The following is a 16,202-nucleotide window of genomic DNA, read 5'->3' as shown; positions in this document are numbered from 1 at the left end:
CGTCTGGATGACTCTGGCTTGGGAGAGGCTGCCTGGTGAGGAGTGGGGAGAGGCGGGGCAGAGAGGCGGGCCTGGGCTCAAAGGCCAGCGTGGCCTCTTATCATCTCTATGGTCTCGGCTGCCATTTGGAGAAACAGCATCTGCCTCCTCCAGGTTGTTGTAAGGACAAAGGAGCACAGTCTAGGCACCTAAAAGGTGCTCAGTAAATGTCAATTCCCTTCACCTCTGCATGCCTGTCAGGATCTAACACTGCCGTAGAGATTCCACAGGAAGCCCAGCCGGCTGCTGATGAATTTTTTCTCACCTGAAGGCTCTGCCCCAGTCCTTTGTACTCTGTGGAGATGGAGATGAAGGGTCCGGGGAGCTTGGTATGCTGAAAAGACCATGTGTTCTAGAGTCTGGTGACCCCTTTGTGTAGTTGAGGGACTTGGGTTAAGTTACTGGGCTTCGGTTGTCTCACCTCTAAAACAGGTGGAAGCAATGCCTACTTCATAGAGTTACTGTGAGGCTCAGCTGGGTTGATGTGGCCAAGAATGATTTGCCGACTATGAAAATCCTAGGTGAATGATGATTATTAAGAAACTGGGTCATTCCTTAAAAGCTGTTAAGATTTAGAAACCTGTTAAGAAGAGGAAGAACTGCTACTGTGTGCCAGGCACTGTGCTAGGTGCTTTACAAATGTCATCTATATCATGCTCACAAAAACCTCCATGAATGAGGGTGTATTACAGAGAGAGGAGAGGGGCTCAGAGAGCTTCAGGACCTGCCCAGAGTCACACAGCTTTGGTCTCAAGCCTGGCTCCGTCTACTCTCCAAAGCCATGTTGCTAATGACTGTACTGAAATTCTCACTAAATCACACAAGCTTTGACCCAGAAGTTGGCTTCCTGTCCCCCAAAGTGCTTTCTTTTTGCTGTTTGTGACTTTCTTCCAATGACAACGAGCAGAAACATTCCAGCCCCTCGACAGCAGTGCTGATCACGGTTTGACTGGGGTACAGGATGGATCCGTCACACGTGGTTGGAACTGCAGTGTCACGGCTGCCTCCACCCCAGCCCTCTAACTCCCGCATGCGGTAGGGAAGGGAAGGGAAACAGCGCCACAGGACTTTCCAATATCCGCGCAGAGAGCGGCCACCCAACCGATGCTGGGTACGTGCGCCTAGGATTCAAAACAGACGCAGTTCGAGAGCGCTCCTAACCACTTCCGGTTTGGTGCTGCCTGATTCGAATCAATTTTTGCTCAAATAAACTCTTAAATTAAAAAAAAGAAGAAACAGATACAGTTCAGCCTAGTCAGCTGCACCCCTGGGCCGCCACACCTTTCGAGATGGATGTGGACACCGCAGTGGGGAGGGCGGGAGGGATTGGGACTCGGGTTCATGGGGGACTCTGAGGGCCGCTTTTGCTTGACTGCAAGAGTGGTGGCCACTTTGAACAAGAAACAGAGAAACTCTTCTCTTGGTAAACAGCCCTCACTCAATGGTCCCGGCAAGTTTCCTTCCCACTTTAAGGGAACCTGCTAAAGTTATCAGGCCTCTCAGCATGACCAAAGTCTGAGCCCACAAGAAAAAGGACTTCACTGATGCTAACATGGGACCCACACCCCATATGTTCCCAAGGTATTTCTCTTGAGAAAGCACGGATGGGTCTCTTTCCCTGGCCCACCCAATCCCAGGTGTTGGTGGGTTTATCACATCTCATCCTGCTTTTCTGCCCTTACTTGGAGCTTCGCTTGGGAGGGTGGAGCCCCACGTGAGGCCCAGGAGATGAGGCGACCTGGTCTCCATCTGAGCTGGTTCAATATTCCCTGGGCGTAGCCTCTACCCCCCAGGAAGGGATATCAAATGCATCTGCAAACCGAGATCTGGCGGAACAGACCCCTGCTGCCAGATTTCTGCTTCCTTTGTGAGGAAGAGGCAGCTGCAGCCTTTAAAGCTCATTGGCTAGCAACGCGGCTCAACCCAGGAGATGTGCTCGAACGATGCGCACACGGCAAACACACCACACAGCGACCCTGCTGCCTACAGCTCTGACCTGCGAGTCACCAAACTGATTCAGAAAAAGGAGAGAGAAGCCCAGAAAATGCAAGTCCAGGGACATGCCACACAGAGGGAAGCTGAATAACCCACTACATGGTTTTCTTTGGCAAGGCAGCTGAGTTCAGACCCCCGAGGTTTAGTCAGGCGGGGAGACGGCTCAGGCAGTGTTAGGCGGGAGGGCAGTACCACCGGCTACTCACGGGCCTCGAGCGCTGTATCTTGGGAGGCGGCGGGCGAGTGGGATGGAGTCTCTGCGGCTGCATTAAAGTGGAAACTTAAGGAATCAGTACACACGGAGACGGTTTGATGCATTTCCACACACGGCTCCAAGCATTCAGCCCCCCAAGTGGGAGCCCAAGGGCCGTCCTCGACGCCTCCTGCCGCCTCGGCCGGTCACCGGCTCCTGCACATCCCGTGTCCGAGGCCCTCCTCTCCACTTCGAGCCTGGATCACTGTAATCACCTCCCAACAGGGCCCCCCCACCGGATCTCCTCAGCCATTCTCCACACAGGCCAAGGGGGACCTTCTAAAATGCAATGTGACCCTGCCACACCCCAGCTTCGAGACCTCTGCTGTCCCCTCCTGTCCTGGGGCCACACACAGTTCAACAAGGCCCTGGGCTGGCATTCCAAATCCTCCAAGACCTGGGTTCTGCCGTGCCCCACCCAGACCCCTCCCAGACCCCTGTGCTCACCAGCAGACCCTCGAATGGCCTGAGGCTCTCAGGCCTGCTTCCTGCCTGCCCAGCAGGTGGAATGACCAACCCCATCCTGATCTGCCTGGCAAACCTTTACTTGTCCTTCAAGAATTCGCCCAGGTCAGATGCTGCCTTCAGTGCTCTGACTTATCGCTCACTACCACCATGTATCTTCCCCTCCCCGCCCCCCATTCTCCTTCAGATGTTCATTTCCTTAAGGGATTCATCCCTGTGCCTCGGGAAAAAATATCTGCTCAGTAAATGTCTGAGGAACAAATAAAATTTGCACAAAATGCTTGATTTTTGAACTCAGGACTTGAATAAAAATCAATAGAGCACAGACCTCTTAGCTCGCTCCTCAAACCCTTTATCTCGAAAGTCAAGCTTTGTTCTGTCAATGGCCTGCCCATCTAGATGCCCTGGACAGTGGGGCGGATGGGCAGACAGGGTAAGGAGAGTAAAGGTCCACACTAGACCAAGGTCACAGACGCTCGGTGAGCCCTGGGAGGCTTCCAGTTGGTTCCGCCATGAACATCACGGTTCACAGAGGTCCATACGTACGCCACAAAGTCCAGACCTGCACTGCCCACTACAGAAGCCAATGGCCACACCTGGCGAGTCCAAATTAAGATGCGCCGTAGGTGTAAAATGCACGCTGGATTTCAGAGACTTAGTTTGAAAAGAGAATGCAAAATATCTCAATAATTTTTAATATTGATTATATGTTGAAATGAAAATGTTTTGGACATTTCAGTTAAATATATTATTAAAATTAATCTCATCTGTTTCTTTTTACTTTTTAAATGCAGTTACTAAAAACTTTAGAATACCATATGTGACTTGCATGTGTGGCTCCTGTTACGCTTCTCGTGGACAGCACTTCAGAGCGTCACTTGGTTGGAGTGGTCCTCCAGGTAGTAAACTTGCCTCAGAACTCATTCTCTACAACTGACTCCCGGAAAGACGGGCCATGTTTCAGGCGTCCCTGGATCCCTGGTGTCAGCACAGGGCCTGTCAGAGTGGCCTATGGAGAAAATTGGTCGGCAGACTTGGTGGAGAATTGGGGTCCCTCATGGCACACTGAGAGCATATGTGGGTGGAAATAAAGTCTGGCTTCCCAGATCCTGTGCCGTTAGGAGTGTAGGCCAACCCGTGCTCGGTGACCCTTCTTCAGTTGGAGGCTATCTGCGGTTAGGATGCCACCCAATGAGATGAGCATGGCCACCCACAAGTGCATAGGCTGCTGCCCTTGTCCCAACCCCCCGACTCTCACACACAACCCCCACTTCCCCCATCACCCTCAGCTTCCCTTGTCCTCAGCCACTCTGCTTCTGGGTGACCTCCTTCTCTAGCCCCAGAGCCCTCATCACTAGTCACCTCTGACCTGCATTCCTGTCCCTGCTGGCGGGGGTGGCAGCGTTCAGGAGGTGACCTCTGGGGTCAGACAATCTCAGACTGAACCCCATCCCTCCACTCATCCTGTGGCCCAAGATTTAACCATCAAGCCTTACTTTCCTCATTTGTAAATGCAGGTAATGGCACTACCTACCCAAGGGGGCTGTTGGGAAGTTTCAATGAGAAGATGTTCGCCAAGATCTTTAGCCTGTAGACGCCAGCAACTATCATCATTATCAGCTTTGCCTGCCTCCAGCCTCTCCCCTTCCCAGTCTATCTTCCATGCTTATTCCAGAGTGGACTTAAAAAAAATACACGCCCAATTATGTCATTTCCTAGCCTAAAGCATCTCAGTGGAAGGCTGGCATCTCCCAAGGTGTCTTCTGAGAAACCATCCTGGGAGATGCATTGTATGAAAGAAGAAAAGGGGGTTCTTCAGCCAGACAAGTCTGGGAAGTGCTGTGTCTTGCTCCATTTGGGGATTCACAATGCTGGTTAGCACAACGAAGGCTGCCAACCCTTGCAATAAAACACCCTACCGTCAACACGCAAAACACTATTAACTCCTTTTTTTTTTTTTTTTTTTTGGTAAAACTCCCGTTTCCCACATTTATTTGAATGTAGACTTACTTCCCCTATAACACCTGTTAATATCCCCTGGAAAATGTTAACTGAAGTGCTCAAAGCCCTCCGGATTCTGGGCCCCACCCATAAGCCTCTGCAATCTCATCTCTGGTGCATCTCCCCCACCAACCCCGCCCTGCTCAGCCCCTTGCTCTCCCTGAAGGCTCAGGTGTTTTTAAAATTTTTTATTATTTTTTATTTTTGGCCGTGTCTAGGTGCAAGGGCTTCAGTAGTTGCAGCACGCGAGCCCTAGAGCGTGCGGGCTTCAGTAGCTGTGGCTCGTGGGCTCAGTAGTTGTGGCTCGCGGGCTCTAGAGAACAGGTTCAGTAGTTGTGGCACATGGGCTTAGATGCTCCGCAGCATGTGGGATCTTCCCGGACCAGGGCTCGAACCTGTGTCCCCTGCATTGGCAGGCTGATTCTTAAACCATTGCGCCACCAGGGAAGTCCCTCAGGTGTTCTTGAGGCACCTTGCATCTCCTTTTGTCTCACTCTTGGTGCCTCTGATTTGCCCTTCACCGTCTGGCTCAAGCACTGCCTCCCCCAGGAGGCCCCCCCTGCCCTTCCCTGAGGAGCATGGGTCAGGTGCTCAGCCCCCCATCTATTCACAGCACAAAGGTTGTCATTATCAGCTCACTCATCGCATTTCTCTGTTTATCTAGTACGGTACTGGCTAAATAGGTGCTCAGCAAAGATTTTTGGCTGAAGCTTCCGGGCACATGTAGAAACTCAACACATGTTAGTTCTCTAGATTCTGTGATGAATTTATTTTGCTTTGATTGTCATCAGGAGGTGCTAGTTCTTTTGCAACTGAATTTATAAACGGTGGGAGGAAAGCAGCCTCTTGACCAACCTAACCTAGAAGCTAGTAAACCAGGGGAATTTATAGACACCAAGAAATGGGAATGTGGTACAAATGTCCTGAGTGTGGCCGTGAGGACCCACTGCAGGGATGCCGGGTATATCACGGCAGCTCCCTCAGGGCAAGGCACACAGTGGATGCGCTGCTAAGAAGCTTCTGCTTCTTGGAGGGGAGGAAGTAGTAGGGTTGTTGGGTCATGGTGGTCGCAGTTTCCCAAATATGCTGGGGGGCATGAGAGTGGGGGACACAGGTCGGGGAGAGCTGAGTACTCTGGGGACAGTTAGAACAGCCCATAAGGGTTGGGTGGTGGTGACTTGGGCAGGAGGAGGGGGTGAAGAGAGAAGCTAGGGGAGAATCAACTCAACATACCGTTTTCTAGAACGTGGCTCCAGTGCTGGGGAAGCTGAATCAGGGAGTCACTGAATGTGGGGCTGTAACAGGGTGAGGTGAGTTCCGACACGACTGCCGGAGCTGGCCAGACACAGTGAAAGTCATTTCCGCGAGCCGGGGTCCCCACCCCCGACCGCACTCCCTGAGGGCCAGGGCCAGTGCGCGCTTGTCTGTCTCTTCCTACGACTCTGGTGCCAGGAGCTTATTCTTCCGCGGACAAGGAGACAGACTGGAGGGGGAGAAAGTGACCTGCTCCCAGGCTGCCTGACTGCCAACCCAGGGCTCCTCCCACTGCTGGAGGAAGAGGAGGCAAAACCAGAGGAGCCTTGGAGCTGAGAATCAAGAGGTCTGGGCACTTTTGCAGAGAAATCATGTCACACGTGATCCTCAGTACCCTAGATACACTGACTGCTGATTCTTTTTTTTTATTTTATTTTATTTTATTTTATTTTATTTTTATTTTTTTATTTTGTTGTTGCTTTATAACAAATTTAATCAGTTATACATATACATATGTTTCCATATCCCCTCCCTTTTGCGTCTCCCTCCCACCCTCCCTATCCCACCCCTCCAGGCGGTCACAAAGTACCGAGCTGATCTCCCTGTGCTATGCGGCTGCTTCCCACTAGCTATCTACCTCACGTTTGGTAGTGTATATATGTCCATGCCGCTCTTTCACTTTGTCACAGCTTACCCTTCCCCCTCCCCATATCCTCAAGTCCATTCTCTAGTAGGTCTGTGTCTTTATTCCTGTCTTACCCCTATGTTCTTCATGACATTTTTTTTCTTAAATTCCATATATATGTGTTAGCATACAGTATTTGTCTTTCTCTTTCTGACTTACTTCACTCTGTATGACAGACTCTAGGTCCATCCACCTCATTACAAATAGCTCAATTTCATTTCTTTTTATGGCTGAGTAATATTCCATTGTATATATGTGCCACATCTTCTTTATCCATTCATCCGATGATGGACACTTAGGTTGTTTCCATCTCCGGGCTATTGTAAATAGGGCTGCTATGAACATTTTGGTACATGTCTCTTTTTGAATTATGGTTTTCTCAGGGTATATGCCCAGTAGTGGGATTGCTGGGTCATATGGTAGTTCTATTTGTAGTTTTTTAAGGAACCTCCATACCGTTCTCCATAGCGGCTGTACCAATTCACATTCCCACCAGCAGTGCAAGAGTGTTCCCTTTTTTCCACACCCTCTCCAGCATTTATTGTTTCTAGATTTTTTGATGATGGCCATTCTGACTGGTGTGAGATGATATCTCATTGTAGTTTTGATTTGCATTTCTCTAATGAGTAAAGATGTTGAGCATCCTTTCATGTGTTTGTTGGCAGTCTGTATATCTTCTGTGGAGAAATGTCTATTTAGGTCTTCTGCCCATTTTTGGATTGGGTTGTTTGTTTTTTTGTTATTGAGCTGCATGAGCTGCTTATAAATTTTGGAGATTAATCCTTTGTCAGTTGCTTCATTTGCAAATATTTTCTCCCATTCTGAGGGTTGTCTTTTGGTCTTGTTTATGGTTTCCTTTGCTGTGCAAAAGCTTTTAAGTTTCATTAGGTCCCATGTGTTCATTTTTGTCTTTATTTCCATTTCTCTAGGAGGTGGGTCAAAAAGGATCTTGCTGTGATTTATGTCATAGAGTGTTCTGCCTATGTTTTCCTCTAAGAGTTTGATAGTGTCTGGCCTTATATTTAGGTCTTTAATCCATTTTGAGCTTATTTTTGTGTATGGTGTTAGGGAATGATCTAATCTCATACTTTTACATGTCCCTATCCAGTTTTCCCAGCACCACTTATTGAAGAGACTGTCCTTTCTCCACTGTACATTCCTGCCTCCTTTATCAAAGATAAGGTGACCATATGTCCGTGGGTTTAACTCTGGGCTTTCTATCCTGTTCCATTGATCTATCTTTCTGTTTTTGTGCCAGTACCATACTGTCTTGATTACTGTAGCTTTGTAGTATAGTCTGAAGTCAGGGAGCCTGATTCCTCCAGCTCCATTTTTCGTTCTCAAGATTGCTTTGGCTATTCGGGGTCTTTTGTGTTTCCATACAAATTGTGAAATTTTTTGTTCTAGTTCTGTGAAAAATGCCAGTGGTAGTTTGATAGGGATTGCATTGAATCTGTAGATTGCTTTGGGTAGTAGAGTCATTTTCACAATGTTGATTCTTCCAATCCAAGAACATGGTACATCTCTCCATCTATTTGTATCATCTTTAATTTCTTTCATCAGTGTCTTATAATTTTCTGCATACAGGTCTTTTGTCTCCTTAGGTAGGTTTATTCCTAGATATTTTATTCTTTTTGTTGCAATGGTAAATGGGAGTGTTTCCTTGATTTCACTTTCAGATTTTTCATCATCAGTATATAGGAATGCCAGAGATTTCTGTGCATTAATTTTGTATCCTGCAACTTTACCAAATTCATTGATTAACTCTAGTAGTTTTCTGGTAGCATCTTTAGGATTCTCTATGTATAGTATCATGTCATCTGCAAACAGTGACAGCTTTACTTCTTCTTTTCCAATTTGGATTCCTTTTATTTCCTTTTCTTCTCTGATTGCTGTGGCTAAAACTTCCAAAACTAGGTTGAATAAGAGTGGTGAAAGTGGGCAACCTTGTCTAGTTCCTGATCTTAGTGGAAATGGTTTCAGTTTTTCACCATTGAGGACGATGCTGGCTGTGGGTTTGTCATATATGGCCTTTATTATGTTGAGGAAAGTTCCCTCTATGCCTACTTTCTGCAGGGTTTTTATCATAAATGGGTGTTGAATTTTGTCGAAAGCTTTCTCTGCATCTATTGAGATGATCATATGGTTTTTCTCCTTCAATTTGTTAATATGGTGTATCACGTTGATTGATTTGCGTATATTGAAGAATCCTTGCATTCCTGGAATAAACCCCACTTGATCATGGTGTATGATCCTTTTAATGTGCTGTTGGATTCTGTTTGCTAGTATTTTGTTGAGGATTTTTGCATCTATGTTCATCAGTGATATTGGCCTGTAGTTTTCTTTCTTTGTGACATCCTTGCCTGGTTTTGGTATCAAGGTGATGGTGGCCTCGTAGAATGAGTTTGGGAGTGTTCCTCCCTCTGCTATATTTTGGAAGAGTTTCAGAAGGATAGGTGTTAGCTCTTCTCTAAATGCTTGATAGAATTCGCCTGTGAAGCCATCTGGTCCTGGGCTTTTGTTTGTTGGAAGATTTTTTATCACAGTTTCAATTTCAGTGCTTGTGATTGGTCTGTTCATATTTTCTATTTCTTCCTGATTCAGTCTTGGCAGGTTGTGCATTTCTAAGAATTTGTCCATTTCTTCCAGGTTGTCCATTTTATTGGCAGAGTTGCTTATAGTAATCTCTCATGATCTTTTGTATTTCTGTAGTGTCAGTTGTTACTTCTCCTTTTTCATTTCTAATTCTATTGATTTGAGTCTTCTCCCTTTTTTTCTTGATGAGTCTGGCTAATGGTTTATCAATTTTGTTTATCTTCTCAAAGAACCAGCTTTTAGTTTTATTGATCTTTGCTATCGTTTCCTTCATTTCTTTTTCATTTATTTCTGATCTGATTTTTATGATTTCTTTCCTTCTGCTAACTTTGGGATGTTTTTGTTCTTCTTTCTCTAATTGCTTTAGGTGCAAGGTTAGGTTGTTTATTCGAGATGTTTCCTGTTTCTTAAGGTGGGATTGTATTGCTATAAACTTCCCTCTTAGAACTGCTTTTGCTGCATCCCATAGGTTTTGGGTCGTTGTGTCTCCATTGTCATTTGTTTCTAGGTATTTTTTAATTTCCTCTTTGATTTCTTCAGTGATCACTTCGTTATTAAGTAGTGTATTGTTTAGCCTCCATGTGTTTGTATTTTTTACAGCTCTTTTCCTGTAATTGATATCTAGTCTCATAGCATTGTGGTCGGAAAAGATACTTGATACAATTTCAATTTTCTTAAATTTACCAAGGCTTGATTTGTGACCCAAGATATGATCTATCCTGGAGAATGTTCCATGAGCACTTGAGAAAAATGTGTATTCTGTTGTTTTTGGATGGAATGTCCTATAAATATCAATTAAGTCCATCTTGTTTAATGTATCATTTAAAGCTTGTGTTTCCTTATTTATTTTCATTTTGGATGATCTGTCCATTGGTGAAAGTGGGGTGTTAAAGTCCCCTACTATGAGTGTGTTACTGTCGATTTCTCCTTTTATGGCTGTTAGTATTTGCCTTATGTATTGAGGTGCTCCTATGTTGGGTGCATAAATATTTACAATTGTTATATCTTCTTCTTGGATCGATCCCTTGATCATTATGTAGTGTCCTTCTTTGTCTCTTCTAGTAGTCCTTATTTTAAAGTCTATTTTGTCTGATATGAGAATTGCTACTCCAGCTTTCTTTTGGTTTCCATTTGCATGGAATATCTTTTTCCATCCCCTTACTTTCAGTCTGTATGTGTCTCTAGGTCTGAAGTGGGTCTCTTGTAGACAGCATATAGATGGGTCTTGTTTTTGTATCCATTCAGCCACTCTGTGTCTTTTGGTGGGAGCATTTAGTCCATTTACATTTAAGGTAATTATCGATATGTATGTTCCTATTCCCATTTTCTTAATTGTTTTGGGTTCATTATTGTAGGTCTTTTACTTCTGTTGTGTTTCTTGCCTAGAGAAGTTCCTTTAGCATTTGTTGTAAAGCTGGTTTGGTGGTGCTGAACTCTCTCAGCTTTTGCTTGTCTGTAAACGTTTTAATTTCTCCATCAAATCTGAATGAGATCCTTGCTGGGTAGAGTAATCTTGGTTGCAGGTTTTTCTCCTTCATCACTTTAAGTATGTCCTGCCACTCCCTTCTGGCTTGTAGAGTTTCTGCTGAGAGATCAGCTGTTATCCTGATGGGGATTCCCTTGTGTGTTATTTGTTGTTTTTGCCTTGCTGCTTTTAATATGATTTCTTTGTGTTTAATTTTTGACAGTTTGATTAATATGTGTCTTGGCGTATTTCTCCTTGGATTTATTCTGTATGGGACTCTCTGTGCCTCCTGGACTTGATTAACTATTTCCTTTCCCATATTAGGGAAGTTTTCAACTATAATCTCTTCAAATATTTTCTCAGTCCCTTTCTTTTTCTCTTCTTCTGGAACCCCTATAATTCGAATGTTGGTGCGTTTAATGTTGTCCCAGAGGTCTCTGAGACTGTCCTCTGTTCTTTTCATTCTTTTTTCTTTATTTTGCTCTGCAGCAGTTATTTCCACTATTTTATCTTCCACCTCACTTATCCGTTCTTCTGCCTCAGTTATTCTGCTATTGATCCCATCTAGAGTATTTTTTATTTCATGTATTGTGTTTTTAATCGATGCTTGATTCATCTTTAGTTCTTCTAGGTCCTTGTTAACTGTTTCTTGCATTTTGTCTATTCTATTTCCAAGATTTTGGATCTGGGAAATAGAATCTTGGATCATCTTTACCATCATTATTCTGAATTCTTTTTCAGGTAGAGTGCCTATTACCTCTTCATTTGTTAGGTCTGGTGGGTTTTTATCTTGCTCCTTCTCCTGCTGTGTGTTTTTCTGTCTTCTCATTTTGCTTATGTTACTGTGTTTGGGGTCTCCTTTTTGCAGGCTGCAGGTTCGTAGTTCCTGTTGTTTTTGGTGTCTGTCCCCAGTGGCTAAGGTTGGTTTAGTGGGTTGTGTAGGCTTCCTGGTGGAGGGGACTAGTGCCTGTGTTCTGGTGGATGAGGCTGGATCTTGTCTTTCTGGTGGGCAGGTCCACGTCTGGTGGTGTGTTTTGGGGTGTCTGTGGACTTTTTATGATTTTAGGCCACCTCTCTGCTAATGGGTGGTGTTGTGTTCCTGTCTTGCTAGTTGTTTGGCTTAGGGTGTCCAGCACTGTAGCCTGCTGGTCGTTGAGTGAAGCTGGGTGCTGGTGTTGAGATGGAGATCTCTGGAAGATTTTCGCCGTTTGATATTATGTGGAGCTGGGAGGTCTCTTGTGGACCAGTGTCCTGAAGTTGGCTCTCCCACCTCAGAGGCACAGCACTGACTCCTGGCTCCTCAATTTGGGATGATGTGTTGTCTATTCATGTATTCCACAGATGCAGGGTACATCAAGTTGATTGTGGAGCTTTAATCCGCTGCTTCTGAGGCTGCTGGGAGAGGTTTCCCTTTCTCTTCTTTGTTCTCACAGCTCCTAGGTCTCAGCTTTGGATTTGGCCCCGCCTCTGCGTGTAGGTCGCCGGAGGGCGTCTGTTCTTCGCTCAGATAGGACAGGGTTAAAGGAGCAGCCTCTTCGGGGACTCTGGCTCACTCAGGCCGGGAGGGAGGGAGGGGCACGGAGTGCGGGGCGAGCCTGCAGCGGCAGAGGTCGGCGTGACGTTGCACCAGCCCGAGGCGCGCCGTGCGTTCTCCCAGGGAAGCCGCCCCTGGATCCCGGGACCCCGGCAGTGGCGGGCTGCACAGGCTCCCGGAAGGGCGGTGTGGGCAGTGACCTGCGCTCGCACACAGGCTTCTTGGCGGCGGCAGCAGCAGCCCCAGCGTCCCACGCCTGTCACTGGGCTCCGCGCTTTCAGTCGCGACTCGCGCCCGTCCGTGGAGCCCCTTTAAGCAGCGCTCTTAATCCCCTCTCCTCGCGCACCAGGAAACCAAGAGGGAAGAAAAAGTCTCTTGCCTCTTCGGCAGCTCCAGAGTTTTCCCGGACTCCCTCCCGGCTAGCTGTGGCACATTAGCCCCCTTCAGGCTGAGTTCTCGCCACCAGCCCCAGTCCTCTCCCTGCGCTCTGACCGAAGCCCGAGCCTCAGCTTCCAGCGCTGCGTGCCCCGGCGGGCGAGCAGACAAGCCTCTCGGGCTGGTGAGTGCCGCTCGGCACCGATCCTCTGTGTGCGGATCTCTCCGCTTTGCCCTACCCAGGTATGTGGGGAGTTTCTTGCCTTTTGGGAGGTCTGGGGTCTTCTGCCAGCGTTCAGTAGGTGTTCTGTAGGAGTTGTTCCACGTGTAGCTGTATTTCTGGTGTATCCGTGGGGAGGAAGGTGATCTCCGCGTCTTACTCTTCCGCCATCTTCTCTTCTGACTGCTGATTCTTAAGCGAGTTCAAAAAGGCTGAGCCTTTGGCAATCTTTGGCTAAGAAGAGTCCTGTTCAACAATTCATCTGGCACTTCGTGAGCTGAGCTGTGGCAGGAGGGATGCCCCCATCTGGCACCTGCCTTCCTGAAGGTCACGTGTAGTCGGGAAGCAGATTCACTCTCCCATGCATAGTGATGGGAGAACTACCTGGGGCCAGGGCCTGGGGATTTAGGAGACTAAGACACAGTCTGTCCTTAAGGAGTGTATGGTCTAATGGAATTTGACCCACATCACGGAAAAATACCTTTCTTAGAGTACAAAGAGCATTTGGGCTAAAACCCCAAGAAACATACTTTGGTGGAAAGACTCACGCCCGTGTCTTGACTCTGTCATTTTCTAGTTGAGTTCAATACCGGCTCTGCCATTTGGCAAGTTATTTAATCTAAGCCTCAGTTAACCCTTCTGTAAAATGGAAATAACTCCTGAGTCACAAGCACTGGTGTGAGGGTGCTACAAGAGTGCACTACAGCTGTGGGAGGCTCTGGTCTGGCAACCTGCTGATGAAACGAGACCATCCAATCCTCTGCCCTTCCCTTAAACCCACCCGTCTTCCCAGAAGAGTCCTGTGAATGTGAGGACCTTGGTTTTTCAAGGGAGTGTGCTGTGAGCAAGGCGCTGTTGAAAGGGACTGGATTTTACTAATCTCTTCTATTTACATGATGCGTTTTCATTTCAAAGCATTTCTACTTCCCTTCTTTCCTTTGAGCCTCACCTTCCCTGGTGAGGCAAGTTAGAGGAGGGTTATTTCCCTGTAACAGAGGCAAGAAACAGGAGGCCCAGAGAGGTTAAGTGACTAGTATGAGGTCACAGAGCTAGAAGCAGGAACTAAAACAAGCAGGTATCCTTAGTCCACTGTGCTATCCTTGTCAACCAAAATTTCCAGAGTCATCTGGAATCCTTTCTGATTTGGTTTTTCTAACCCTTACCCCTTCTGAAGTTGCACTGTGTTGTTAAGAGATCTGTGCCTTAGAGAAAAGGCTGGTGAAAGAGTGACTGACGTCCTCCCCTTCCTTCCTTATTTGAGCATCTCTTTCCAGTGCTTTCCAAAGGAGATTCACGTGTTGATTCATTCAACAAACAATGCAGTATGCTTTGTACAGGCAAGGGGCACACCAGTGAATAAGACCCGGTCCTGCCCTCAAAGGGCTCCCACTCTGATGGTGGGGTTATAATACAGGGGGAAAGAAGTCTGTGGAGGTACCAAGGAGGGGCTCTTCTACCCGATGGGGGTGGTACAGAATTTAGGTGCATGAGATGGGAACCCCAGTGATCCAACAAAACCAAGTGAGGGTGAATATGAGGATGGTGCAGGCCAGGAGGAACGGCTGGTGGGTGGGGTCACATAATACAAGGCCTTGACCGTCAGCCTAAGAAGTGTGGATTTCCTCCTGAGCGCAGTGGGAGGGATTTAGGCAGGGAGGGACGTATCAGAGGCCTTGGTGTCAAAGATGGATGGGAGGAGGATGAGCGGGCTCCTGAGGACAGACACTCCCTTCCGGCCAAGGGGGCCTGCCCAGACCTCCATGCTGTCAACTCGCCAGCTGGCATGTGACTGCTGGGAGATGTGAACATGAGAGGGTAAGCCCCAAGGTGTGATTGACATGGAAGTCCCAGAGAAGAGAGGAACTCTTTTGGCCTCTGACGGTCTCTGCCTGACCCTCAGCGTTTGTATCTGTCAGCCGTGTGGACCAGGTGAGTATGCTCATTGGATATGAAACCCACATTTATGAGGACAGCATCTGATTTGCAGTTAATTTGTTGATGCAGCAAAACACATTGTTTCCAAAAGGTCAGGAGGGGAAGCCGTGTTGGAATATCAGCTTAATTACCTGGGTGGCATGAATGAACGGGCGCCCTACACGGGGCTGCAGGGTGGAAAATGCTTCACTGCCAGGCATGGACGTGGGGCAGAGAGTGAAGCGGGGGTGGAGGTGGGGGCAGCCTGTGAGGTGAGCAGAACCGAAGCTCTGGTGGTCCGCTGTGTTCTAATGCCTAACCAGCGCATCTGCTGTCCCGGGAATGCGGGTCATTATTCCATTTCACAGATGAGGGGAGGCAAAGACTTGCCCAGGGTCACACCAAGCAGTGGGTGACAGGCCTTCGGAAGAGGGTCGAAGAGCTCGTCTCAAGTTAACTGCGCACTGGGGCAGGAGTCCTGTGATGGATGGGGGAGGGGCCGGCTGTTTGGGAACCAGTGCACGGATTTCCTCAGTCCCCATGGAGGACACACCTTGGACTATCCCTTTAACATCCCTTTAAGGTCAGAATCAGCCTCCCCTTTTCACGGCTGGTAAAGCAGACTCAGGGAGGGCAAACAGGCGCTACCTAAGACCACACAGAAAGTGAAATGTCAAAGTCAGTGGGCGGACAGGCCAGACCCCAAGCAGGGACTGGTGGTGAGGGGAAGGGAGCAGGAGATCGGAGATGCCCGAGGCCACAGGGATCAAGCCGCTTCATTGAAGGCCGAGGTCTATGCATGCAAAGCTTGGGGTGGGGAGGCAACCTGCTTGAGGTGGCAGCCAGAGCCCCCGCCGTTACCCTCTCTGAGGGCCAGAGAAGGTGGGGCGTGCCCGATGGCAGCTGGAGGCATGAGAACGGTGGCCTCCAAGGTCAGCCTCAAAGGGGGTCTCAGGTCCTTTGGGTCTGAATAGTATTCTGAACTGTCCCTTTTCTGTCAGACTCCCATCTAGCTCACCTGGAGGAGGCCCTGGCATCCCCAAAGGGGAGGCTGGGTAGATGCTGTGGGCTTCCCTGTGCCAGAGATGTGCCCCAACCAGATACGCTCCCAGGAATGGAGAGGGTAAAAGAGAAAATTCACAATTAAACCCTGTTACTGTTTAACGAGGGAAGAGTTCACCTGGTTAATTTTCCTGGCTAGTAGCCACATCAATGCTCTGACCTGTGCATGAAACGGCCCTGGTTGGGAGAGGAAGACAAAGCTTTCCGTGGCTTTACAAAGGGCCTCTGGGCTGAGAGCAAGGCCCCTCCACTCCTCGGGAAGGGAGAGCTGCTATTATGCAAGGTATGAAAATAAAAGAGGGCTTCTTTTGATAGGCCTCCAAAAAGGAGTGTATTGAAGCTATA

At 47.8% G+C, this 16,202-nt stretch overlaps 1 protein-coding gene across 3 annotated transcripts in view; it reads right to left on the bottom strand.

The window, feature by feature from the left end:
* Positions 1-16,202, bottom strand: part of DENND1A (DENN domain containing 1A) — a 554,990-nt gene that overhangs the window by 25,316 nt on the left and 513,472 nt on the right. Inside the window, exon 20 of one of the 3 annotated variants that reach the window (XM_082612220.1) lies at positions 2,241-2,297. The exons of the other annotated variants lie outside the window; for them this stretch is intronic. Coding sequence (XP_082468346.1) covers positions 2,241-2,297 — 57 coding nt within the window. The remainder of the gene's footprint in view (positions 1-2,240; positions 2,298-16,202) is intronic. 3 annotated transcript variants of the gene reach the window in all.

Source organism: Mesoplodon mirus, assembly GCF_964341445.2.
Source record: "Mesoplodon mirus genome assembly, chromosome: 1".
In the NCBI taxonomy this organism is placed as follows: domain Eukaryota; kingdom Metazoa; phylum Chordata; class Mammalia; order Artiodactyla; family Ziphiidae; genus Mesoplodon; species Mesoplodon mirus.
This window is presented reverse-complemented; position numbering and strand designations above follow the sequence as displayed.